Source organism: Melanaphis sacchari, unplaced genomic scaffold (assembly GCF_002803265.2).
Source record: "Melanaphis sacchari strain LSU unplaced genomic scaffold, SCAv2.0 Contig141_pilon_pilon, whole genome shotgun sequence".
NCBI classification, from domain to species: Eukaryota; Metazoa; Arthropoda; class Insecta; order Hemiptera; family Aphididae; genus Melanaphis; species Melanaphis sacchari.
In genome coordinates this window covers 1,525,493-1,552,634 of record NW_020270600.1, presented here as the reverse complement: position 1 = coordinate 1,552,634, position 27,142 = coordinate 1,525,493, and the positions used below count along the sequence as shown (strand labels likewise).

Below are 27,142 nucleotides of genomic sequence, written 5' to 3'. Positions count from 1 at the left end.
TACAATTTCTAATTAATGTAAATTATGAAATCAAATTTTATTTACTGAGTAAAGGTAAACTTAAAGTGGAAAATTTAAGTTTTGCTCACGATCATAGGATTATTACATTTGATTTAAAGTAACAGAATATAAGCTAATTTAATTAAGTTATTGTGAGCATATTCAATAATTGGATGCATTTAAAGAATTAAAAGTTATTTATATTGTCATTAATAAATTAAACAGAAAAACCTCTATTTTAAAATAATTATATTTATGTATAGAAAAAACATCAGTCAAATATGTAATCAATAATTTGCAAATATTTAAAAAATAATAAAATATAAGATATATATCTATATATATATATATATATGAGAGAATTTTTCAACTACGAATGTGGTTTGTAGCGTTGTAAAATATTAAGGCACAATTTAGGTTGTTAATAACATATTTAAATGGTTTACTCAAATTATTAAGTGGAATTATTAGTTAATTTTGTTTTAAATGCATCCAATTAAGATAAAATATACATAAAACACAGGAGGGAGATTATTAATGTATACGGTGCTGAAAATAGGGAGATCTATGTTAGGAACAGAATGTGATTTTAAAATTTAAATAAAGATATTATACTGAAAATCTCTTTCACTACTTCTATTACTATATGTTATGTCATTATATTTATAGATATCTGTATATATATATTTTTTTTATGATTTACTATGATATTAATTTCAGTGATTGAAATTCAAGAAATTAAAGATTATTAATATAAGAAATTAGGACAATGCAAGATAACTGTGATATAAATATATCTATTGATGATTAGATTAGACAATTCAATTATGAATATGAGATTGAGCAGTGAAAAAGCATATTTTTTATGAACAAATTAATAACATGTTTAACACTGATTAATAATCAGTATCACCATCATGATTAAAATCAAAAACAGTAAAATAAGTTAACTTTAATAGATCCGAGTTTTTGGGAATACTACAAATATTTATAAAAAAATGTTTTTTGACATTTTTAATTACTTATCTAAGTTGCTAAGGTGTATATTATATGTGCTAACTAACATTAATTAAATGTTATAAAATATTTAAACTAATAACCTGTTATCTTATTGCTACATTTTTCACAAAAAAAAAAAATCATATTAATAAGGTAATATTTAAAAAAAAAAAAATCATTTTTAAGACTTAATTTGAATACATTAAATGCTAGACATTTGGTTACAATTAAGTTGATGACCTATTTTCCAAGACTAGTAATTTTATAATCAACAAGTTGGAAGCTCATTATTTATTAAAAGACAAAATTGATAGTAATATAATCATAATAATAGAATTCTGAATCGGGAAATAAGTCAATAGTAGTCAAATGTTAATTACTCAAGAAGTAAAACCGCATTACACTTCAATAAGCTGCCCTGGACTGTGCTGTTTACGAGCATTTGGATCAAATCCTTTTGATCCATCTGGACCTAAAGGCTGACGAATTACTACTAATTTTGGTGAACCATCATCTATTACAGATATGGTGCGTATGCGGTTAATCAAATGTTCTGGACGTTGAGATGGTTGTTTAGGTGGGGAATTTTCTGCAGAACTAAAAATTTAAATAACAAGCCAAAATGTAATGCACAATTTTTAAATAATAAGTTACTATGTAATCATAAATATAATTTTTGAACTCATTTACTATGATAAATTAAAATAATTAAAATTAAAAATTTTAAAAGGTAAATTTTTTTATTTGCTAAAAATTCTTTATAATGTTATTGTCATTAGAATAAATTGAGATTTCAGAAAATTACAAGCAAATTCAAACCACACAATATGCAAACCATAAAATACAGGTAGAACAATTAAATTAAACAGGTAAATACCAAATCTAAAAGTATAATTTATTTAAATACTAACCTGATTTTAGTGACATTGCAACCAGATGATTTTCCCGATCTTTGATTGACTACTAATACAAATTCCACTAAATCTCCTTGGTTTAATTTAATTCCATCAGTTACTTCAGATGTATGAAAAAATAATTTTTTACCACCTTCAACTTCATGAGTTAAAAACCCAAATAATCCTACAAAAATTAAAATTGACCAAATAACTTAGTTTTACTATTTTTTACTAACAAAAACAAGTTATTTTGAATTCAATCAAACCTTTAATAGCATCCACATGAGCTCTCTGTTTCTTTCTAATCGCAATTATATTTACAGCTCTATTTTTTGAATCTACTTGAAATTGTACAGGATCTCCAACTTGTAATAACTCTCTTTTATTTATTAAACCTTTAATTCCAAATTCATATTGCGAAATATTTTCTTCTTCAGCTATAAAAATAATAATTGAAAATTAAATTACAATAAAAATTAAAATACACACATAAAAACAACGCTTACTTGTTGGTACTTCTTGTATTATACCAGCATATTCTGTCTGTTCCGGATTTACAGATCGCAATGGACGAGAAACCACTCCGTCCAAAATAACATTTGGTTGAAGCAACTCACAGCTGTCACTTATAGAGCCTGGCGGTAAAATTCTAACATTTTCAGCAGATGCACAGCTCCCACCATTTCCTGTATTCCTGGTACTTAATGTATACTCTACTTCCATACCAAGTTCAAGAGACGCGCTTGGTTCATTCAAATTTCTACATAATGGTAAATTACAATTAAAATATTGACATAAAATTGAAAAACAAAATCAATGCTACTTACGCATATCTAAAAAATACTTCGGAATCGAGTGCTATGGTTTCAATAAATCCAAACCCATCTTTAAGAGCAGCAATATAACCATATTTAATATCTGCTCGATTTTGTTCGTCAGTAGACGTACGTGTATTATTGTTTGACACAGTCGAAGCCAAATGAATATTCATTGCAATCAATTCCTTGTTCCGTTTTATTTGATAAAGATTGAATCTTACCTAAAAATAATTTAAAAAAAAAAAAAAAATAATAAAAACATTGTTGTTTAACAACAATCATTAAAATAGTTTACTTTATCTCCTTGTTTTGGTATATATTTGCCATTGCAGTCTTTGACGTTATACAATATTGTTCTTTTAACACCATTTGAATGCAAAGTGATAACTCCTGGTTCATAAGTAACCTCGTCAAACTGTTAAAATAATTAATAACATGTTATAAACATATTCCCACCAAACATACAATGATATGAAGAAAAGAACAATCAGTGTTAATAAACTTTAAATTATTATCAAGAATATTATTTAAATTGCTCAAATTTAATGGTAATCAAATTATAGTTAAATTGTTAGGATAGTAATAAAAAAAAAAAAACAACTATTACTCATTAAAATAATTAGTAATAATAGCAATAACAAAAAAGATAACACTTGAATTACTGATAATAATGCATTACCATCGATTGTTTTGTTAGTGAAAAATAATGGATAATTTAAGTAAGAAATAGAACTAAATATTAATTAAGTTGTACAACATAAATAAGTCAAATATTGATAAATATTATATTGCATATTATCAAATATACTCAAGGAATTAGCCAATTTAAAGTTAAATATTTTATGATATATCAGAAGTAGAAATAAAATACTAATAAGTATATTAATAACAAGTTTTTATAAGTTCTAAGAGCTTTATCACACTATACGTTTATTAGGCAAATTCAATTAAAAAGTATTAAAAATAAATTACTTAAATTCTAATTGTAAATGCCAGACATGAAATCCAGTTCAAACAGAACAGCCAAAACACAATGTGGCAGGCACCTAATCGGTATAATAAATATTTATATTTTTTTAAATAGAAAAACTAAATTTATTGATAGAATACTATTTAAATGATTTACAGAGATATTGGGTTTAAATTTATTTTAATACTAAGAGAATCATTATTTATTTAAACTCAAATTTTTATACAAAGTATTTATCAATATTGATGTCATATTATCAGATATCTAATAAAATAAAAAAATATTAAAATTATTAAGATATAATTGGAAAACATTTCTAATATTACTATTTATCTACTTTCAATACCTCTTCCATATTAAAAAATTCTGTTAATATTATACTAAATCTTTTATTCCCTGAAATAGCTTGAGTATTAACAATTAAATTTTTATAATAATTGCATATTCTTTTTTTTTTTATTCACGAAAATAGATGATTACCAATGCTAAAACATAGTATTTTCTATAGTGTTAACACAAAAAAAAAAAAAAAAAAATGCTTATCAAACTCAAACCAAAAAGAGGGGATGTAATTTAAAAAGATTTTAATACGTTAAGCAATTTAAGTCTATATATACAACAAACTCAGTAAACACATTTTGAATACCGAGGACAACATTTTCATGTTTCAATGGAACTTATCATTAAAATAATATGTTACTACTTGTATATTTTAATATGTAGGCACTAAGAACCTATTTGTTAGAATAATATAGTACTGAATAACAATCACTTACATGAGCATTGGTTTTAGAAGGACTTGATGGTTCAAATATCTCTGTTGCTACAACTGTTACTATGCCTACTAATCCTTCTTCAATGAGTACTTCAAATTGTACTGAACCACGTGGCAAGTGTTTAATTCGTATGGCACTCTGTCTAGAATTTCCAAATGAAGATGAAGGATCCTATGAACAAAATAAAGTAATATTTGAATTATACCTGATGTTTGTAATTTATTTTTATTTAATTAAAAACTGAATTAAATACATTATCTAAATAAATCACAATATAATTTATCAGAAGTACATAATATTGACCTCTTAAATAAAAACCACTTAAGTAAGCAAACAAATAGATGAATATCAATGTTAACAAATTATAAATTAAAAAATAAAGAACATAATTTCTAGATAAATGTATAAAAAAAAAATAAAAATATGCAAAAATGCAAATATTTACACTAAAATATTAATTTTTTTTTTTTAATCTTTTCGTAACAAATTTATAACATAATAAGCAATAAATTTAAATAATATCATTAAACACACGTGTAGAAACATTGCCAGGTTTGAAATTTGTAAAAGGTAATATGTACATATTTCTTAAAAGAACATTATACTCAATTGTATTAGTATCATCTCACACATTTGTAACTTATAACAAAGAAAATTTGTTCTGTAAATCCTAATTATTTAAGAATGAATCAACCATATTCAAATTTAAGGTAAAAATATTATCTAGTGTATCTCATTGGTTATTGATGTTTAAATTTAAGAGCAATTTATACACATTTTAAAATTGTAATACTTTAAAATGTTAATATAACTTATAACTTACTTTGAAATAATTGTTTATTTTTTTTTTTTGTCAACAAAAGCCTATAATATACTACAAATAATATGTTTTCATTTAAGTTTAATAACATTTTAATTCATTTTAATATTGAAACTAATAACACAAAATGGATTCATTTGAACACAAATTATCTATGTTATACATTACATTTGTATGATGTAGATTCTTAATGTTTTTATTATGTGTTTTGTAAGATACACATTTGATTAAAGAGTAATGATAGTTTGTAGAAGATCATATCTGAAGTAGTATAAAATAAGTAGTTACTTTTGCTCATAAAACACAGAATAAGAATAATTGTTTTACATAAACAGTGTCTTTAAAAAACTATTATTAACTAGTTAGTGTTTTGAAGTTAGTTTAATAAATTGAGAATCTCATAATATTACTTGTGCCACTGTGAATTCAACTTCATCATTACATTCTAATTTTCTTTGAACATCCAAAACTTCATTGAAAGTAAAATATATCTTTGGTTCTCTTTCAACGGAACGTAAAAATCCAAATCCTTGTTTTAAAACTGCAATAATACCTAGTTCTCTTCTTTCACCAGAAACTACAAATGATTCAGGCAATAACGAAATATTAGTAGCTCGTTTTAACTGATCTCGTCGGTCGGTTGCTATTCGAAATTCAACCCAATCACCGTGTCTGTAAAAAAAAAATAATTTATTATAATAAGTAGGGATTGGATTTGAAGACAGCTGCCTTTTTTTTTTTTTTAATAATTATAATAGAAAAATATTTTTTTATAAAAATGTGTTTCATTTGATATCTAAAACGGTGGATATATTTTTTTTTTTGCCTGCAGTACAAATTGATGAGATGTGAAAACAGTTTATTGTCGATGTTATGTTTAAAATTATTTAGAATGGGTTAACAATTAGAATGGAGAAACAAAAAGTGATGGCGATTTAATAAGTAATAATCTTAATTTAGATGATTATTTATAATAAAATATGCTCCAATAACTTCGGTGGACATAGAAAGATCATTATCTATGTACAAATATATTTTGAACCTAAACCGTCAACGTCTTACTGAAGATAGCTAATCTAAGAATATGGTAGTGAATTTTTTTTTAATACTAACTAGTATTAAAAAAAAAAAATCGTACTTACCTCAATGTAAAATCACCCTGCTGATCTTTTTCACCAAATGAAACTTCAACTTCAGAATAATCTGGTGCTCTATAACGTATACGCCCAGGTAGTGGTTCAGATGGTAAATGGTTTTGAGGGGTTTTGTCTAAAGGTTTTAAAACCTGACCTTTCATAACAGTATCCTCAATATCTTCAAATATCACTGAACCAGGAGGCAAACGTTCAATATTACATGCAACTTCCTTTCCCTAATGAATAATAAGACAAAACTAACTTATAATTCAAGTAAAATAAAACTTAATAAAATAAAAACTTTACTGTCTACAAAAACTAATTTTAAATACTTTTAAGTTATAATTGGCCATTCATTCCTCATTAAAAAGCAAATATTCAACGTAAATCGTAATTTTTAAAAATATAACATGGTATTTTATAAAACACTAAATTATTTAAATAACTATAAAATAAGTTGAACAGTTATTATTTAGACTACTTGGTATGAATAAGCATAATTTACCAGATAATTTTAATTCCTGAATTTTTTATACAACCATACATTTTTATATAGATCAGTGACATAACATATAAAACCTAATATAAATTTGAGGAATAAAATGTCAAATACAATTTCTAAAATGAGCAACTATTTTTTATATTTACATACTGAGTTTTAAAGATTTTTTTTTAATTCATACAAATTATACTTATTTCTAATACACACATTTAATTTACTTACATTACGTGTCTGTATTATAAATTCTACATCATCACCCAATTGTAAAGGCTTTGAGGAATCTTTAAATTCAGTAAATGGAAATGAAATTTCTTTAACAATATCAGCTCGTTCGATATAACCAAAAATATCTTTCATAGAACATACAACTCCTTGATATTTAACGGGATGTACTGGATTTTCTAAGCGGACATGTGTGGCTCCCAAATTACCCCTCTGATTTGTTGCGATTTGAAAGCTAACTTGATCGCCAGTTCTAAGGGTGACATTACCTTCAACATCATCTTTATTGTAAGGAAGAAAGAAACACTCTCCTCGATTTTCATAACTAATTCGACCTTGCGTATCACCGCCTGAACCTTCAGTTCTCAATTCTGTTGTTACAACACCAGTTACTCTTTCTTCACTTAATACCTAATGAATAATATTTACTTAATTAATCTTAAAAGTTATGAATATTAGTACTAAAAACTTACCACTTCTGGAGCAATTTTTGTAACAGTGCTAGCAATGGGTTTACCAGTTCTTCTATCATAAGTCATTTCAAATTCAACAGGATCACCAATTTTAAGATGCTCAATGTTGCCACTAAATTGACTGAAATGAAAAAATAATCTTGCCTGACGCTCACAACATTGAATAAAACCATAAGAATGCTGAAAACGATAATAGACAATTAATATAGAAATATCAGTTAATAACAATAAAAGTATATACCAAAAGTTTCTCTATAATTCCGGTTTCCCTAACACCTTGATTGTTACTAAATGATTCATTCGAAAAATTTGAATTGTTCGAACTGCTTGCAGTAGCCGTGTCATGTCCACCAAAAATGTCGTTGCCAGCCGGAGGATACCGACTCACAGGCGCAGTGTTATCAGAAGAGAATACATCAAAGTTTGATGACTGTAGTCCATTGTTAAACATGTTATTCATTGAGGAATCCTTTTGATGAAATTGTGATGACTGATATTGTGATGGCATAGGGAAATTTTGACTTGACTGTGAATTATAGTTTGGTGGTGAATGATTTGAAGATCTCGATGATGGGTAGTTGTTTAAGTTTGTTAATGCCGAAAGGGTTTTAAAGTTAATCATTGAAGAATCGCTACCGTTCAACATATTTGATTGGAACAAATTCCACTGGGAGTTGTTAGACATACTAGTTTTAAATCCTTACGTTATTTGTTTATATGCTTAACTATATGACCATACAATATTTAATATATATATATATAAAGTTGTTATAAGGAAGTGGGGAAGTAGGGAAAGGGGTTGGTTTTTTGCTTATATATATATATATATAATCTGTTTTATCCTAACGTTAAATTATATGTTATAATACATTATTACCATTAAAATCAATATCACAGTAATATTTTTAAGAACTAAAAAAGGCACTCGACTAAGTCAAGCGACTTTCCTAAATGTTTTACGTTTGAACACAAATAATTATGGTTACATAAAACTCTTTCTTCTTAACTTAGACCAAAAAAAAAAAAAAAACTTAATAAATAATAAAAAGATATCTAGCCTAATTTAAAAATCTAATAATAATTGTTATAAAATAGACAGTTCTAAAGTATTCGGTTGGTTCATTACAATACACAGCACACGTTTCAATTAAATATTATTTAAACAATAAAAGAAGATTTCTCAGTTGATAGTTGTCACAATGCTTGCTGGTAATGTTGCAGTATGTCGTTTTCTCAGATGACTAATAGTTGAAGGAACGTACAGCGAAGAAAAGAATAAAGTTGATGTAAGAATTTTGTTTTTAATATTTAAATATTACTTTTTTTTTCTAATTTTTAATTTTATTAATTGTGATTAAGACTAAAACTAATTTAGCCTAGTTTTGAAAGCTGAAAAAAAAAGAAATAATAAAATTATAATCATAAAATATGATGAAAATTAAATTCAAGTTTAGTGAAATATACACAAAAATATTTAATGGGATCAAATTTTTCTATTTACCCCAGGGAAAATTTATATTTTACAAGAAAGCGTCCTTCAAATAATGATTAATTCAACGAGTTCAATAATTTTTAAAACTTATTTCTTATACCTAAGGAAAATGTTTATAATGCTTTACTGATAACCTTCACAACACTAATATAAATCACGAGTGGGTTTCAGGGATATAATAAGCAATAGAAAATAAACCTCAGGTTTCCAGGTATTTAGATTTTTAGCAAAACAATAACTATTTAGTTACTTTAAAAAAATTACACTTAACTATATGCTTTAGTAATCACTGTAATAATAATATATTACAGACAATGATTAAATACACTTAAACCAACAATAAATTGTTAGTTACAGGTAAGATTTTTATGTCTATTTAGTTAAATGTAAAGAACCTAAGCTTATGTTTAATATTATTTCGTTACTAATATGTACACAAATATATTGATGCAATCAAGTAATTTAATTTAAACAAGGCCTGTATTTTTTATATCTTGTTAAAATAAATAACTATTACATACAAATAAATAATCTATAATTACCTATTAATATAAATAGTTAATTTGATTATATTAGGTAACTGTACTTGAAGAATAATAATTTAACTTAAAATAAATCAGTTAACAACTTAACTAGGATAAATTAATATTTGAATAAATTAAGATTTTAGAAAACTTTCGGACTAACTGTTTTGAATACTTAAAAAAATAATTAATTTGACTAATGTTGTTAATTCAGAAATAGGTCATCTTACTTTCATAACAATTCACATATTTTAAATGGTTCTCGACAAAAAAATTAGACCAATTTCTAGAATACTATTCATTTAATTGGATCACATTCGATTAGAAAACAGAAATAAAACAAATACAAAAAGTATATCAAGAGGATTATTATTTGATAATAATCAATTAATACAGTATTATTAGGTATTGAAAGTACCTTGGAAACTATGAATGAATAATTTTACTTTTCAAACCATAATATAAATAAATATAATAGAAATCAACACTTTCTAGATAATAATTGATCTTATAAAACTAAATTATTTTCTTTGGTTTTTTTTTAAATCAAAAACATTTGTTTTGTTCAAATAATTGTAGCCATATAGGAAAAAGAATTACTAACTAGTATTCAAATTGCGAGAACATATTCAAAGATACCTAAAAATAAAGGTTTGCCATACACTTTAATAACAAACGCTTAAGCTACAATAAATTGATAAGTTTTTTATTGGTCTAACAGAAAAGAACATTATTGAATTTTAAAACAAAAATGATCGACTTAGGGTGGGGAGCGGGTCTTAAAAGGAATGGAAAATCCACCCGAAAAATAGTCGGCCTACTTAAGTCTTCTTTGCGGTTGTGAGACGACAATAAAAACAACAACAACAACAACAAAAAACGTCCAGAGAAAAAACAATTTCTCTTATCATCAAAGAGACGATCGAACACCAGCCCCGACGAAATGAAAATTAACAATATAAAAACTTATCATTCTACCCGGAAACCTGGATTAAGCGTTCTTAATTAGGAGAGCTTAGACTTTCGAGAATTTAGAAGCAAGAAAGAACAACTCTCGAAAATCTGCGGACTTAGAGCAACGAGGGCCGCAAACCGGAAACAACGATGGCCGCAGCATACGTTGGTCAAGGGTACCCGGAACAGGACACACAAACCGAAACCACGAGGATAAAGGCTAGCAACGGTTCTGTCCCGGGAACACACTAACCGGCTGTTGGCGGAACGACTCGAAGCCGAGTCCGAGACAAACGCGTTCCCCTTACCGAATAAAAAGTTAAAAAATTAAAAACAAAATTTGTGTACTTACCACGGCACAGCAGAGCATTGATGACATGTTTTCGACATATTTTTACCGTAGGTAAGTCAGTCTATTCAACAACCCCCCTCCTACCACGATAAAGCACAGAGCGCGCGCGCCGTCCAACAGTGTCGACAACCGTATCTCGATTTTTTAATTTTTTTGTAGTATTTTAGATCTCCCGTCGAACGCAGCGGCATCTTTCACTCTGTAACGACGGCAATAACCCATTGATAACAATATGGAATAATATGTTTCATTTGAACAACTCTACGACATAATATCTACTGTCTGAGAATTATTAAGACGCAGATTTGTTTATGAATATGTAATTTTATTGAATGTAGATGGATAGATTTATTCATTCTGAATAAAAATTATTAGTTATTAGATTTCATAACACCAAAATAAGACGTAAATATTCACAGTTACATATTTTCAAGCATTTTGCATGTACATATTTCATAGGTAATTATTAATTGAAATTCAAAGTGGAGTAATAATAGGTAGATATATTAATTTTAAAATAATTGTTTTTCTAATTTTCTTCTTTTTGATTTTGTGTATCTGCTGTCATCAATATTTGGTGAAAATATTTTATTTTTTTTATACAAACATTAATGACAGTTTTTTAGAAACTTATTGCATGTAACGCATATTAAATCAGAAAATAAATTAAATTATAGTAGGTATATAATCATTAACTAAATTTGAACTTCCCATTCACTATCATGAGCTATGCTTATTGGAAAAATAAAATTTTATTTAAATTTTTTAGGTATTTTTATTGAAAGTTAAACGTTTGTTGCTATTATTATATTATTATTATATATTGTTATGTACTTATATCGATGAAATTTTCTTTGGTTAAAATACGCCACAACAATTTTTGTGATGCCTTTGTAATCTTGCGATAAATATACATAACGCACCTCTATATAATATTATATAACAATTTAAAACTAAAAAAACAAATTAAAATACAAGACCATTATCTTTTTTTTTTTGATAATATTATAATACGTATGGCATTACTTAGCTGTCCGGCTTATTTGGCGTTAAAGATAGATAATTTTACTACACTGTTGCGTAAATTAACAAAATTAAGAGGCTGTAATGCAAAACGTACTATTTCAAATTTTCTTACTATATACTGTATAGTGTATAGTAATATATTTACTTATTTCTACCTGATTGATATTTCTTTTTTTTTTCTTAAAGTTTTATTTATTCCATCTGTTACAAAAATAAGAATAATTGATGATATAGCTAAAAAAAAATTTAAAAAAATAATAAATAAATAAGACAGATTCGACGGCTGTATAGGCTTCCCAGTGGAGGTACTACGACAATGATTAATATTATTCAGTAGAATGTTGGTATATTTAAAAATATCGAAAAATGAGTTTTTCTTATATTAAAATTGATTTTTATACGTTATTTTTGTTAAGATCTTTAAAATTATTATTTGATGTAAAATAAATAATAAAGCTAACTTTTTACTTTCTCTTAATTTTTTGAAATATAATTTTAAAAATTATATGCATTATATACTTAAATTATAATATAAAAATAACAACAATAAAATATCCGTATATTCTACATGTACACAATAACATCATGTTTTATATAATTGAAATTTTCATTGCAGTGGCCTCCACTCGACATCGAGCCATTTTACAGGACTCGTGAACTGCGAATCAACAAATGTACAAACAATATGAAAAATTAATATTTAATTTAAAGAGACACAAAAGCGACGTTAGGGTCTCTATTAGAGAATATCAGATCCTGATCAGATGAATACTAATTAGTAATTTAACAACCACCTGTATACTTTTTTTTTAATTTTTAAAATATTATATTGTAGATAGAACCCAGAAGAAGTTGAATTTAGATCATTGTATTTTTATTATTATTAATCGAATCACATAAAAATAGTTGTTTATGGATTCTCTTCAAAAAAATTGTTAGGTTTTAGAACATCGTTGTAACATTATTACATTATGAATTATGATCATATAATGTTAGGTACTCGTCTGCAACATTTAAATTGATAAATAATAAATCTCTTATAAATTGTATAATATTTAAATCTGGGACATGTTATAATTATTAACCGTTAGTCACCATACAAACTAGCATGATATTAACTTTTCTATAATACCTTTATGATGCAGTTTTCATCAATCACCATAAAAAGACAGCTGTTAGTTATTACCGATAGCAATTTTTTGTAACAATAACAGCCCTTTATAAACAAAAAGATAATCGTTTTCCGTGAATCTGCAATAATTCTATGTGTGAACCCTTCTTTAAAATGAAAATTTTACAAAACCCTTTCTTAGTGCACCTATACATCATAAAACAAAATTACAGAACAAATTTTATCTCATAGCTTCAGTGGTTCTGGTAAGACAGTGATGGATAATTGAATCAGTAACTTAAGACATATTATTTTATGTATAAAGAAGATAGATAAAAAGGTACCTAGGAAATTTGTATGACTAATAATTATGCAAATAATAGCATCTATAATTACAATAGATTAGTGGACTTTATTTATCAAATAATTAAACATAGTAACTAATAGGTGTATAAATATAATATACTACTGTACTAGGTATCTTATTTAGGCTGATCTATATTCTAACTTCTAACTATATCTGAGTACATAATAATATAGGTATAACCGAATCATAAACATTTTGTACCTACAATATAATATATTATTTTAATACATGAAATATTACGTTTGACTATTGAACTTTTTTTAACGAAGAGTTTCAATATAATCCGACAGTGTTATTTTAATTACACATGTATATCGTACACCTAAAATAATATACTTATGCAGTGATAGAAACTCCCGTGTGTGTAATAAATGGGATGATACGCATTTGATTATTTGATATGCTTAGTATTATATCACATATTATTTATTATTAGGTGGTATCTACGACCCAGTACAATTTATTCACTTGTTATGCTAGACAACACTTTAATTGTACCTAAACGTTATCGTGCGCGCGCCACGCGGTTGACTTCAATCCCCAAGGAGTGACAAGATGAAGCACTCCCCCCCCCCTCAAGTTTAAAATTTGTTACCTAATTAGTTGTAATAATTTAATATAATAATGACAAAATATTATAATGTACTATAAATAAAATGAATGAAAAAATCTTCATTTATTTTTTAAATTAATTTTGCCCCTCCCTCTTAAAAAATGTCTGATGACGCCAATATCAGTGATTATAAATTATTGTATAGATAAATTACGGGTTAATTATGTTGATAATTAAGTATATACCACGATTACCACGGCAATGTTAAGAATAAAAATGTACTACTACAAGGTGGACAAAACAATACGGTCAGAGGACTATATTATTTAGGCCATGGTCTCTGCGGAATCTTCAAGGTACGTTTAAGCTGGAAGGGGGCATAGTATTTTAATCATAACATTAAAAAAAAAAAAAACTTCGGGATATAATTATTTTAATCAAACGGCGAAGGCTAGAAAAAATCATTTCTAAATAAACCATGTTATTCTTTTAAGTATACTTAGGTACAATTTTTTTTTTTTTTTTTGAGAATTTTTTTTTACTTAAAAAAAATGTATTTACAATCTGTATTCAAATAATACAATAAGTAAATTTTAGAATAATATGTATAAGGCGTGATAACGTATATTTATAAATATGAAAACAATTATATTATTATTATTATTGTTTAGCTTTTATAGCATCAGACTTTTTCTCACATCGTTATTTAATAATTTAACTTCAGTGTTTAATCACCTCTAGGCGTATAGGGTTAGAATATTTTACACTATGTCACTGTAATTCTCAGACATATTCACATATCGACTATAATCATATTATTCTGAGGGAAATATGTTCAATCCATCGTAATTTGTAAATCGTAATAGAAAACTTTGTAATAAATACGAAGATCATTGAACTTTTTATCATAGGTATTTCAATGACGTTCAATGAATAAAAATACAAATTAGATAAATGATTTCAAATCATTAGTGACTAATCTCTTACGGTCAGATTAATAATTTATTTCATATTCACGTCGGTACTATTCGCATATTTAGTAGAGGTACCTATATACGCGTCACGCGGTATAAGTGCTTGACAGTCATTGTATTAACATACTAAATTATCAGAAGTTTTTATTAAGTTATTCACTATACCTATTATTATAACTATTTAGGTCTTGGATTTAAACTAAAAAATCACGAAATATGCTCTTAAAAATATATGTTTATTATGCACCACAAATGGTAAAATATATACATGTAAAAGCCTTATAGAAATTAAATCAACAATATTAAATAAAAGGCACTTTAATTTGCAATGTTAACGCGCTTAATTTTAGGAGACTTTGTATGATCATGTTTATTTTTTACATTCACAACTAACGATGTAAAATAATGAGTAACAACTCTTAATATGATTTAAAGTTAATAAAAAATAATAAGTTCTAACCGATAACAATCATTAAATACTAAATATGATCAATAAAGGTATCATTTTACTTTATAAAAGAAAATAAGCACCAATAATTTGTAACTATTGGCTATTACTCCATTTATCAATATGAATATTGTCATTGTCTCAACTATCAAGTATTCGGATCAAATAATAAGTTATTACCAGACTGGCCTGCACGAGATAAGTAGGTACAAATTTAATTATTTTTATAATTTTGAAATTTACCCAAAGATCATTACAAAAATACACGTTAAATTACTTTAAAATAAATAATAATATAATATACTTTAAAAATATTAAAATATCAAATACGAGTATCTGATACATGTTACATGATGCGACCTTTAAATTATTGTAAAATATACTCTAAAAACGGTAAAATGTTGAAATGTTTAAATATGCTTCAAAATTCTTTAACAACAGTAAACAAAACAACCTTATAAACTTTATAGCATATATAAATTATAAAGTAATAATTATTAAATACCTATGCAAAATTTCAAACCATAACATATTTTCAATTTTGCGTCTATTCAGTAATCAATCACTAATCACAATAATCACATTAATAACGTATTGTAGTATAAATTAAGCGCATGCGCAATTGTGCCAAGTCCACTTAATTTTATTAGCTCACAAGTTCAAATATTTAAACAATAATTCTAAATATGGTAATTTGTAATAGTATACGATTCGTCGACGCATGATCTATTCTGATTCTGTTGATCTAAGTTATTTAATTACTCCAATGGCTAGTCGTTTAAGTTCGTTTTTCTATTCAGAACCAGTTTTTTTTACTTTTTTTTTTTAATTAAATTAAATTTTAAATAATAAAATGAACGTTGAATAATAATTTTTTGTCAAATGTTTTGTATTTTTACTCCATACTTTAAAAAAAATAACATGAATATTTTTATTATCTACGCCTTAGTGATAATATAAGACTATGGTTTAAAATTCTTATCTTATTTTTTTACATCAGCTGTTGTGGTTTGTGGTTGTCATCGCTCCCAAATCCCGATAGTTACTATCGCAATTACACTTGCGCGTTTTCAACTTGGATTTTGGAAGTTCAAACGAAATAAACGAATAGTATTAGTATACCGTATAACACTAAATATTTTAATTTTTTTTGGACTAAAATTTTTTACTTATTTTTCTCCTGTGATTTACGCCACAGATTTAATGTTCTGACCGCCCTCTCGAATTATTACAGAAATGAATATCATCTTTTCGACAATATGAGTTTTTTTTCTTTATGTGAGTATAGTATTATAATTATGTTGAAACAAAACATTCCATCTGTAACAGTCTTTGTGTAAATTGTATAAATGTATAAAATAAAATCTGCCACATGTGTACTGTAGGCATTGCATTGTACGACTACTCAAAGTCGGAGAGCTTGAGCTTTTATAATAATATTTAAAAATAATATTCTTATTTATATTGAGAACTAACTCAATGATTTTTTACATTTACAGGGTTCGACCAACACTGTATATATAACCTATTTAAATATTACTCTAGTTCTTTTTTTAATTATTATTATCTGGTAGGTACCTATATAAATTCGAGTCATTAATGACAAATATTTTATTAATACAATACATTTGTAGAATAATATTTCTTCACCTGAAATTAAATTATTGAGTTCAGTACTGTGTTAAGAACTTAGTAATAGAACATTAGTTTGATGTTTATATAAATAAATTTTAAGCAAAACTTAAAATAACTTCTCTACATTTATGACTAATCACTAATATATTAGTTAGCAAGAAAAGTTAGCGATATTTTATTGATATATTTTTTTTAAATATTACTAATGTCTCATTTTATTACAATAAAATTATTAAAAGATTTACAAAGTAAATATATGTATTGCATATTGAATAATTAAAACTATCTATTAATATATTATATAAATGTTTATTTTGTTGACAGTTTCAAAGAATAACAATAACACTACTAATAAATCAAATAATATATTATCAAGAATGGTTGATCAAGACTTAGTATTACAGGTAAATTAACTATTCAATACAAAGTAATTAAACATTTTTTTATTTTAATAATTATTTTTATTTTTATTTTTTTACAGGAAAAATTAGAAAAATTAGAAAAACAAAAGGTTTATTACAATTTATTTTTATTTTTTTAGTTGTATTGATTTTAGAATTCCTAATTGTTAACAGGATTTAAGAAAACAAAATCTTCTTGATGAAGAAAAAAATTTTAAAAAATTGGAAAAAAATAAAATTCTTTTACATCAAAAAAGTATCAATAATGATAAGGTAATTAAGAAATAATAATAAATATATATTTTAGAACATCTGTTTTAAAAAATTATTATAGATACATTTTTGAAAATGTACTTTTAAATTATGTTACACATATTTTTATGATACTCATTTCTCTGTAAACTAATGCAATAAATATTAAATACTTAATAATTGTTTATATAGTATATTAAAATATATCTATATAATATAAATTTAGTATAGGTTTTAATTTTTTACAATCTTCTTTTATTTATTTTTTCTACTGGTCCTTAAACATAAAATGTTACAAAAGTCACAAAATCATTTATTTAATTTTTTTATTCGTAGATGATTCAATTTTTATTAACTGATGAAGAATCTACCAATCAGTTAGTATCTTCAATTCAAAAGGATAATCTACTAAAACAAAAACAATTTTTGAATCATTTAAAAGACGGTACTATTTTGACTAGTGGTTATTTAACCCAATTATCTTCCTGAGTTATTTGTCCAAAAAAATAATTTAGAACAATGTTTAAAAATATTTTAATGACAATTAGTGAAAGATAAATATAAAATAAAATAATTCCAGGATGATTTGAGTTAAATATGCCACTAATTATCATTTTAAAGTAATATTTATACTATTCTTTATTTATTAGAAATGTATTTTTGTTTTCAGTCGAGAAAGCATCAAAAGAATTAATAAACAATACTCTTAATTTAAAACGTTCATTTCAAATGAATTATTATGAAAAGTATAGTAAATGTGATTCAATTAAACATATCAGTCATGATGATAAGTTAAAATTAAAAGTGTAAGTATTTTTAATAATAATTAAAACAGTTAAGTGTATGCTTTTTAAAATTTCTATTCACACACGTAATAGTAAATAAGTATAGGATTTTGCGATATTGCTTTCTGTTAATTAGAGTTAATCAGTATTTATATTTAAACATTTTTAGTAGTGACTAAACCAAGTTCTAATTAACTATAATATTAACTATCTTCTATTTATGAAGATTATTTATTTAATATACTTTTATTTTTATTTTACAGAATTGATAATGAATTTACATTAAAAGTTGAACAAATAATTGATAAAGTAAATATGCAACGTTGTCTACTTGTAAATAAATTGTCAAATGAAGATTCATTTAAAATGGAAAAATTAACTAAACTTCTCAATACAAGCAATTGTTATCAGCAAGTTCTAAAAGAACATTTGAAATTCATGTATAATCAACTCAAATATTTAACTGCTGTTGAATTACAAAAGCAAAACTCTCAGCTCAAAAAGCAAATAGTATGATCAACCATCCATTAATATTTCCTTTAAAAATAATTTTTTTATTGTGAATTAATTATTTTTGTAATAGAATAATTTATGCGATGAAAGAATCACAATTACGAAATTGCTTGTAGATTTTATTGATAAAAAAAAACAAAACCAAAAATATCTAATTCAAGAATTAGAAGCTCAAAATGTTGAAATTGTAAGTATGTTTAAAATAATTTAAAGATATATAATATTATTAGTTTAATATTTAAATAACTTACTGGATGGATAATATCAGGAATTTACTTAACTTTGAATGGAATAGGAGTATATTACTATTATAAATTTAAAAAAAAAAGGTTATATTAAAAAGTCAATTATTAGTATAATTTAGTCAATTTAAATGTGCACATACTAATAATTTTCACTGTCAGTTATTATTCTTTATCACTCAATAATTAAATATTTATTTATATATAATATATATATACAATTTACATTATAGCTTTTAAAATCCATAGAAAATATATATTGCAATGTGTTATATTTTTTATCAATTTGCTAATATTTTAAATTGATAAATCAAATCACTAAAAAATGTTTGAGTTTCCTTTATTACTAAAAAATTGTAATTCATAATAGTTTTAAATTAAAATATTTCTTGCAATTAAATCCCTTAATTAACTTAGGTAATTAGTAATTACATATTATTTTTTTTATGAATTTTTTCCATCTAAAAAAATTTTTAAATTGCTTACTCTATAAGTATAATTTATATATAGATTTAAAAACAATTAAACTAAGTTTTGTTTTTGATAAAAATTAAATAAATTATATTCATTATCATTGTTTTTAGGAAACTACTACAAAATGGTTATTACAGTATTCAAAATTGGTTGATGACTTGCCGTCCGAGTTAACATTTTCCAAGAACACTATTAACCCAACATTATTACATAGAGTGTGTACAGCTGGTGGTGGTCATCTTTTGCTATTTATTTTGGAAAACGATCTGAAATTACCATTGACAAAAGAATACCTTGCAAAAGTATAATTGATATTATTTATTTATATTCTCAGTATCTCTTATAAATGTGTTTATTTTATTTATTAGTTGGGCGTTAATAGCTGTGATGATCAAGAAATATTAATAAATACATTAAATCATTTTCCTATGCCGTCTGCTCCAATCGAAAATGAGTTTCCTTCATCAGCTCCATTTTTAGAGGAATTTGAGTGTATTGTCTGCATGGAAACAAAAGTAATATTTTATGCTATTATTATTCACAAATTGTGAATGATTGTATAAATTAATAGTAATCTTATTATAATAAACAAAAATGTTATGCGGCTTGCCGCCAGGACCACTGCCCGTTTTGAAAAATTAAAATGGTATAAAATAAATACATTAACTTTAGAGATTATGTAAGATTATAAGTAAATTTATAAAATATAATTGGACATATCACTAAGTGTAAATAACATTTAGAAAAAATTAAGGTAACCACTATGGTGTATAGTAGCTAGTAAGTGTCGAGTGTATTTAGTCATTGCAAAGCATTTTCGTTTATTATTAATTTTATCATTAAGTATTAAGAATTCTCATTTTTAATCTCCTAAAAGTACTAACAAGATCAAATTCTGACCACCAAGTTGCTTTAAATTACCCTTAAAGTTGAAGATCAGTTTTTTTTTTTACACTTTAAACGATGCACATACAAAAATAAAAATATAATACATTGAAAAATCAATATATCCATTGTAATAATTAAATATTTACTTAGTAATTTAAATCTTGAGATTAAATACATTTAAAAAATGTATTAGTATTTTATATTAAAACCACCCACAAATGTTAATAAAATAATAAAGGTAACTAGTATGATAGGAATTTTACAAATACAATATTCATCGCAGAAACTTTTCATTAACAATACATACATTTGTGTGTATTTCAATATTAAACTTAATAAATAAATAATTTAGATTTAATAATAAATATAATAAATAGTTATTTAAATGATCATTTAGAAAGTAAATAACTAGTTTAATTCTTAGTTTGGAGATATATTTTGGAAGTTTTTCTAAGGTAATATTAACTCATATTTGAATTAATTTTTGTTTTGTTTCAGTTTGACGTTTTATTTGTTCCTTGTGGACACTTATGTTGCTGTTGGAAGTGTTCAGAACAAATTTCATTGTGCCCTATGTGCAGAACTGAAATCTTACATAAATTTGATGTAAAAAATATAACCTGACTATTACTAATATCGGTTTTTTCAATCTTAGCATTGATATTAACTAGTGGTTACTTATTATTATTATATCATTTATACAGCAGAATTAACTTTTAATAGTGTTCATAAAACTTATTTCTTGATAATAATAAAGACTTATTTATTTAGCTTATATAAAATTATATTTTTACACATATTTTCATATACTATTACTGTTATTTAATTAATCCACGTTAATACATTATTATACATTGTTTTTTTTTTTATTGTACTAGAAATTGCATTATTTTATAATAAAAATAATAAATTTAAAAAAAAACTTAATAATAATTATCATAATTCTAGATCATCATCAACCAAATCAATCACATCGGAATCATCTGTGTTTTTGTTTGGCGTTGGCTTTTTGGTATCTTTCTTTTGTTGTTTTGTCGACTTGAAGTCTACAGGAAAAAAATAAAATAACAAAAATTTTATACATAAAACAAATGTTTTACACAAAACCACTTAAACACTACAACAGATTTAAGTCACATACCATATTTTTATCATAGTGACATAAAACATTGCAAAATGTACATTCTACTTCAAGCATAGATTAAATATGCAATCTTTAATCGCTCATTTAAATTTAGATTTGACTCGCTAGTTGCACATGATGGTAGGAGGAGGTTGGAAATATAAATCAATTCATCTCTTGCTACCATGCGCCATTAGTAGTAAGTCAAATCCAGATTAAAATAATAAGCAATAAATTATTGCATTGGTGTTTTGCGTCTATTGTGTCATTTAATCTATGATTCTAGTAATGAATGGTGATCAAAATACCAAAGAGTAAGAAATGTAATTTAGAGAATTATAAGAGTAATAGATACGTTTATGGGTAAATATAATTTTTTTCTAGAAAGGTCACATACAATTTTTTTATGATAGTACATGTTATACTAGTATTGATAAATTATTATATACTTGTATTTTAAATTAGATAATTAGTGAAAGTTTAAAAAGTTAGTTTGTTTAATGTTATTTCTATTACATGAGTATTGTAAAAAACTAAGAATTCAAATGACTTACTTAATTATAATAAATATATATTTTCTAAAAACCTATTAAATCTCTTATTTTAATTTTTTTTAGCATCATATACCATTTGTTTCTACAACTAGTAATCTAATAATTTAAAAAAATATATAATATATTAAGTACTTAATTAGATCTTTAACGGTAAAAACTATTATTATTTAGATTTAGTACTATAAATTTGCAAATTAGTTGGTAATTGAAAATACAAATACAACTTGATCAAAGTAATTTAATTGCAATTAACATCTCACATCCATCAGTGAAATGTAATATATTGATTTACCTAAAATTTTTCTTTAAGATCTCTTCTTATTTATAAATTTAAATATATAGATTTATTTAATAAGCAACTTAAAATACTTTACATTGTCACTGTTAATAAACATCAACAACAAAACTTTTAGCCATCACTTACTAACACAAGCAAATGGTGGTAAATCGTATAATAATATAATTTATTGACATACCTTCCAACAGTTGCTGTAATGGTTCAATCAGACATTCAAAGTCGACCTGAGACAACGCTTCCAGTACATCTTGGGCACTGATGGTCTTCTTGTTCCTGCTGGTTGCGATCGCAGTAGCTTGATTGCTCACGTACAATATGAAAACGGATGCTGCTCTGGCCAACGCGGTCTTGGCTTCTTTCGACACAATGATGTTGGCCGGTAATACTTCTTTGGCGATACGAGTGATCGCCGTCACGGGTAGATTTAAATCTTCTAGACGTTCGGCCATAGCGATGACCTATGATGATGACACTTTGTTACGAAACGAAACCGTAGATCGATCTCGTAACATTCATCAAAATCGGAATAGGCGACAAGACTAATGGTCTTAGCCAAGTCCACGTGAAGGACGATGGGTGGGGACAATTTCTAAAATAGTCGAAAGTATTAAAAACAAAGAGAAAACTGTAAAAACAATAAGAGCCGGAGGACGACAAACAAACAGTGAGCGGTATAGTCGGCAAGTCGTGCACTCTGAAACGACTGAAACGCTTTGTTTATGATAACATCAAAAATTAAAACTCTGGAAGGCGGGAACGAATACTTGACGCAGTCATGATGATACCTATTAGTGATAAGAAACCTTGTATGCCCGGTTGCGTAATAATATACATCAGGCGCCAAGCATTTATAATGCAATTTAATCACAAGATAGCGCTATTTATTTTGCTCATAGCTAAATTTAAATAATTTAATCATTTAATGTATAATAATATAATATTCAGCCTATAATCTATTTAATAATAATATAGTATGATTAGTATGCCCATTTGGTCATTTTTTCGGAAACTAAAGGTACTTGACCTCCAAGACGAATTCAGGTAATAATTTTCTGTACGCCCATTTAGTAAAAGAGTAAAATGCGTATCTGTATCATACATCGTTTTCAATTATTTCGATTTTTGTTGGTGTTCCGAAAAGCGAATACCCTTAGTTACTCGGAAAGCTAAAAAAATTAATTGTCTACCTGACAATATCCATTAAAAATGTCTCATAGCTCTCTAACTTATCTAACGTTCTACTGTCGCCGATTCGTGATCTGTTCATACTTCATTACATTACAATATATTTTAATTAATATATGACCGTATTTGTCAAACAATTTATTCATTTTTATGAGTATCTACAAATAGTTTTTTATTTGTAGGTACTGTACTTACGCATGTAGCTAAATTGTATATCAATTACTCTAATAGTTTCTTCGATAGTTCAATGCTTATTGCCTACCATTATTTTCATTTTGTCCTTTATACGGAACTAAAGCAGTTTGTTAATTATAATAATTATGTTAAATAAAATACTACGATGCCAAGATAAACATTTTTGCATTTTCATTTTAATGTGTATAGGTTTTCTCACTATGGGAACCATTATGTCGTGACAAAAGAGCTTGTGGGCTTAAATTTCGACATTAAATTTTTGCCAAGGGGTCTTAACTCTTGAGTCACAAGCACAAAAAAAGGTACTAATATAAAAACAAATCCTGAGTGCCGTCAGAAAACAGTGTTATAGTGTGATAGCGGTGGTTGCCACTGTAAGTGATGTGCAGATGGTAATCCGAAGTAGTGGAAATACTTTCCTGGTACATCGTGAAAAGCACTACACGTCATGGTAACTATAGGTAATGAGAAACTATACAGCTAACGGAATAAGCGCGTTGAAGGTACCAAAAAAATATATTCAATTAGGGTACAGATCTTTTGAATTATTGGGGGTTTAGATAAATTATAAGATTTTTAGAAATTAGAGATTAGTTAGTTTTTTTATTTCACTTAAATTTATAAAATCAAATACCTACATAAAAATTAATTAAATAAATAACTTAGCTATTAACATACCTATTTAAAATTAAGGTACTTATTTATTATTACATCACAAGTACGCTGTACAAAATGTATTGCCTCGCCACTCTTGTTTGTTATTACCCCGCTATAAATAAAATGAAAAATAAAATGAATAAATAAATAATTTATATTATTAATGATAAAATTTATTATGAATAAAAATTAAAAAAAAAAAAAATATGTGTAAGCAAAATAAATAAAAGAAATGCATAAATATATAGGTATAATATATATGTGTATTTGATCATAATTATAATAGAAGGCCAGAATTCAAATATGCCTTTTAAGATGGTTTCAAATGCGTCTTGTTTCACGAGCCATGTTCTCCATATAAATTCTGCCAAATATGATTCCAGAAAATTTCATTTAGTTCCTCGACACTTTTTATTTCCCCATTTAGCAGAACCTCACAACCTCTCGATATTTTGGGCGCCCCTGTGCTCGGATCAACAAAGTTATAGGTATTATATGGGAATCCCGCTTGCTGCAAATTATTGTAAGCTTTCCAACAATCTAACACAATTATTGAGCCTGGTCTTATATATTATTTCTTTATTATAGGTAAAAAAATATTCGTTTGCAGGTATTAATTGTTCATATTGGTTTGAAGTAGGTACGAAAGCTAGCAACATATTAATACAGCTATTATGATATAAAATTTAATTTTATCATTTTTTCAAATAGATCATTCATCACGAACTAAATACAATGTCAATTGTAGGAATAATAACGGTAGGTACACTTTATGGCGAGGCGATAACAATCAAGTACCAAAATTAACAATTATTTTCTAGTTATTTAAATTTTAAAGTTAAAAAAAAAATAATAGTAACTTTTTATATTGTTGTACAATTGTTATTGTGAATTATGATATCATTGAATAGGTATTTATGATATAGATACTCGTCACTGGCTTTATTATAGGTTTCATTTAATAAGTTTATACATATTATATACTTATATTATTTCATATTTTTATATATTTAATATTTATGATGTATATACAGTGTGTGAACGCTAATTTAGAACACTCAATATACCAGCATAGAGTCCTACAATTTGAATTATATTTTTTAGTTGGTTATTATGACATAAAGTACATATTTTTATAGTATTTGAATTTTTTGAAATGTAATTAGACATGCGCATGCACAATATAAATTTTTCTTAGATGGCAACCACCTATTTTAATTTTCAATCACTAGATACTTAATTATTTTTCGTATATTTTTTTAATGAATTTTGGTAGTTTCACAAAATTTCAAGTTAAAAATTGATTAAGTTATAGCAATTCAAATAAAAACTGCGAAATACGCGCGATTTTTAGTTTTTTGACTGTAACTCTGAAAATAAAATTATTCTAGGATTATTTAGGCTTAAAATGTCCACCCTTATATATTAAGGTGATATTTACACGTTATTATAATTTTAACTGCTATATAATTTTTACTTAAATCTGTATATGAGTTATAACTTATAACAAAAAAAAAGTAGGTAATAATTGTTTATTTCGTTACATTTAATGGATATATTGGAATTTATCTATAATTAACAATAAATTGAATTCTTATTTAAGTTATAAGTTTTGTTTAATTATTAATTAATTTAACCAATAAATTGTTCAAATTGCTCTAAGTCACGAATAAAACTATGGTTATGATGTTCTCTATAATCTGAAGTAATTAATAAAAATAACAAAACTAATTTAGAAAATTATCTAAATAAAAATACAGAAAATTATTAAACATACTTGAGTAACATAGAGCATATAAGTTTGTGCTCCATGCTCGTAATTTAAATAACTAAACTTGTAATTAAAAAAATAAATAGTTTCTACAAACATATAATTATTATATTATTAGATTTTTATCATTTTTGCTTACTTCATTTAGAATTTAAAAACTGAAAAAGTAATACAACATTTTTTTATTTTTCTGAAAGGATTTTGTCTTGATTAGAGTCTTAAATGCATTTATTGAGTTTATACAACCTTTGTTGTTAAGATAACAATTAGTATAAGTAATATTGCTATATAGATTAATTAATTATTTTTACAATACTATTAATTTTTTTATATGCGCTTTAAGTAATTTAATTATTGTATTTTTTTATAAATTTAATCAAACCTATCTACTTGTATATACAAACTTCTAAATATTTTAAAAACTATAGACATTATATTGCACAATGTTAAAAAATAAATAAATAAATAATAACAACTTTAAATTATTTGGCTATTCATATTTTTAATTTATGGTAAAGCATCTAAAAAGTACCTACTTTAGAAGAGCGCACAAGTCACAAAATACTGTAGCTTTTGTCGTGCATACAGCATATAAATAAATAATAATATATAAACATGAAATATTATGAACTACATCTATATAAATAATAAATTTAAATAACGTCCATGCATATTGGCATATTGTATATTATAAATATATGGCACGCATTAAAGTTTTTGTAAAATATATTATAACGTTTAATGTTTGTGCATCGG

The 27,142-nt window shown here is 25.2% G+C and overlaps 3 protein-coding genes across 5 annotated transcripts; 1 reads left to right on the top strand and 2 right to left on the bottom strand.

The window, feature by feature from the left end:
- Positions 1-1,175: 1,175 nt before the first annotated feature.
- On the bottom strand, positions 1,176-10,994 carry LOC112591682 (cold shock domain-containing protein E1). The gene is made up of 13 exons (XM_025335579.1): positions 10,935-10,994; positions 7,854-9,001; positions 7,613-7,792; positions 7,140-7,550; positions 6,422-6,651; positions 5,690-5,951; positions 4,460-4,630; positions 3,009-3,128; positions 2,723-2,934; positions 2,402-2,655; positions 2,162-2,332; positions 1,911-2,079; positions 1,176-1,596 (listed from the first exon to the last, which is right to left on the bottom strand). The coding sequence occupies exons 2-13, from the start codon at positions 8,295-8,297 to the stop codon at positions 1,398-1,400; spliced, it is 2,823 nt and encodes a 940-aa protein (XP_025191364.1). The 5' UTR covers positions 8,298-9,001; positions 10,935-10,994; the 3' UTR covers positions 1,176-1,397.
- Positions 10,995-14,309: 3,315 nt separating this feature from the next.
- LOC112591688 (E3 ubiquitin-protein ligase LRSAM1-like) lies at positions 14,310-21,354 on the top strand. Of its 3 annotated transcripts, none has more exons than XM_025335585.1 (12): positions 14,310-14,347; positions 16,612-16,691; positions 17,373-17,452; positions 17,530-17,559; positions 17,624-17,722; positions 18,038-18,146; positions 18,372-18,507; positions 18,750-18,996; positions 19,070-19,186; positions 19,826-20,017; positions 20,084-20,230; positions 21,102-21,354. In XM_025335585.1, exons 1-12 carry the CDS (start codon positions 14,325-14,327, stop codon positions 21,225-21,227), a joined length of 1,386 nt encoding a protein of 461 aa, XP_025191370.1. In that variant the 5' UTR covers positions 14,310-14,324; the 3' UTR covers positions 21,228-21,354. The 3 variants fall into 3 exon arrangements, with proteins under 3 accessions (XP_025191370.1, XP_025191372.1, XP_025191371.1); XM_025335587.1 differs by lacking the exon at positions 14,310-14,347 and adding an exon at positions 16,303-16,523; XM_025335586.1 differs by lacking the exon at positions 14,310-14,347 and adding an exon at positions 16,303-16,536.
- A 118-nt stretch (positions 21,355-21,472) lies between these two features.
- On the bottom strand, positions 21,473-23,294 carry LOC112591686 (DNA polymerase epsilon subunit 3). The gene is made up of 2 exons (XM_025335584.1): positions 22,757-23,294; positions 21,473-21,649 (listed from the first exon to the last, which is right to left on the bottom strand). The coding sequence occupies exons 1-2, from the start codon at positions 23,025-23,027 to the stop codon at positions 21,540-21,542; spliced, it is 381 nt and encodes a 126-aa protein (XP_025191369.1). The 5' UTR covers positions 23,028-23,294; the 3' UTR covers positions 21,473-21,539.
- Positions 23,295-27,142: the final 3,848 nt, after the last annotated feature.

What these genes read in the sequence shown, in the direction of transcription:
- LOC112591682 (XM_025335579.1), bottom strand. Translation starts at nt 8,297, where the DNA reads ATGTCTAACAACTCCCAGTGGAATTTGTTCCAATCAAATATGTTGAAC. An exon ending in TTGAATTCACAGTGGCACAA is followed by an intron (nt 4,631 to 5,689) that starts GTAATATTATGA and finishes TTTTGTTCATAG; the next exon opens with GATCCTTCATCTTCATTTGG. An exon ending in AATACAAGAAGTACCAACAA is followed by an intron (nt 2,333 to 2,401) that starts GTAAGCGTTGTT and finishes TTATTTTTATAG; the next exon opens with CTGAAGAAGAAAATATTTCG.
- LOC112591688 (XM_025335585.1), top strand. Translation starts at nt 14,325, where the DNA reads ATGGTCTCTGCGGAATCTTCAAG. An exon ending in GTCTCTGCGGAATCTTCAAG is followed by an intron (nt 14,348 to 16,611) that starts GTACGTTTAAGC and finishes TTTACGCCACAG; the next exon opens with ATTTAATGTTCTGACCGCCC. An exon ending in CAAAAGAATACCTTGCAAAA is followed by an intron (nt 20,018 to 20,083) that starts GTATAATTGATA and finishes TTTATTTATTAG; the next exon opens with TTGGGCGTTAATAGCTGTGA.
- LOC112591686 (XM_025335584.1), bottom strand. Translation starts at nt 23,027, where the DNA reads ATGGCCGAACGTCTAGAAGATTTAAATCTACCCGTGACGGCGATCACT. An exon ending in ATTACAGCAACTGTTGGAAG is followed by an intron (nt 21,650 to 22,756) that starts GTATGTCAATAA and finishes TTTTTCCTGTAG; the next exon opens with ACTTCAAGTCGACAAAACAA.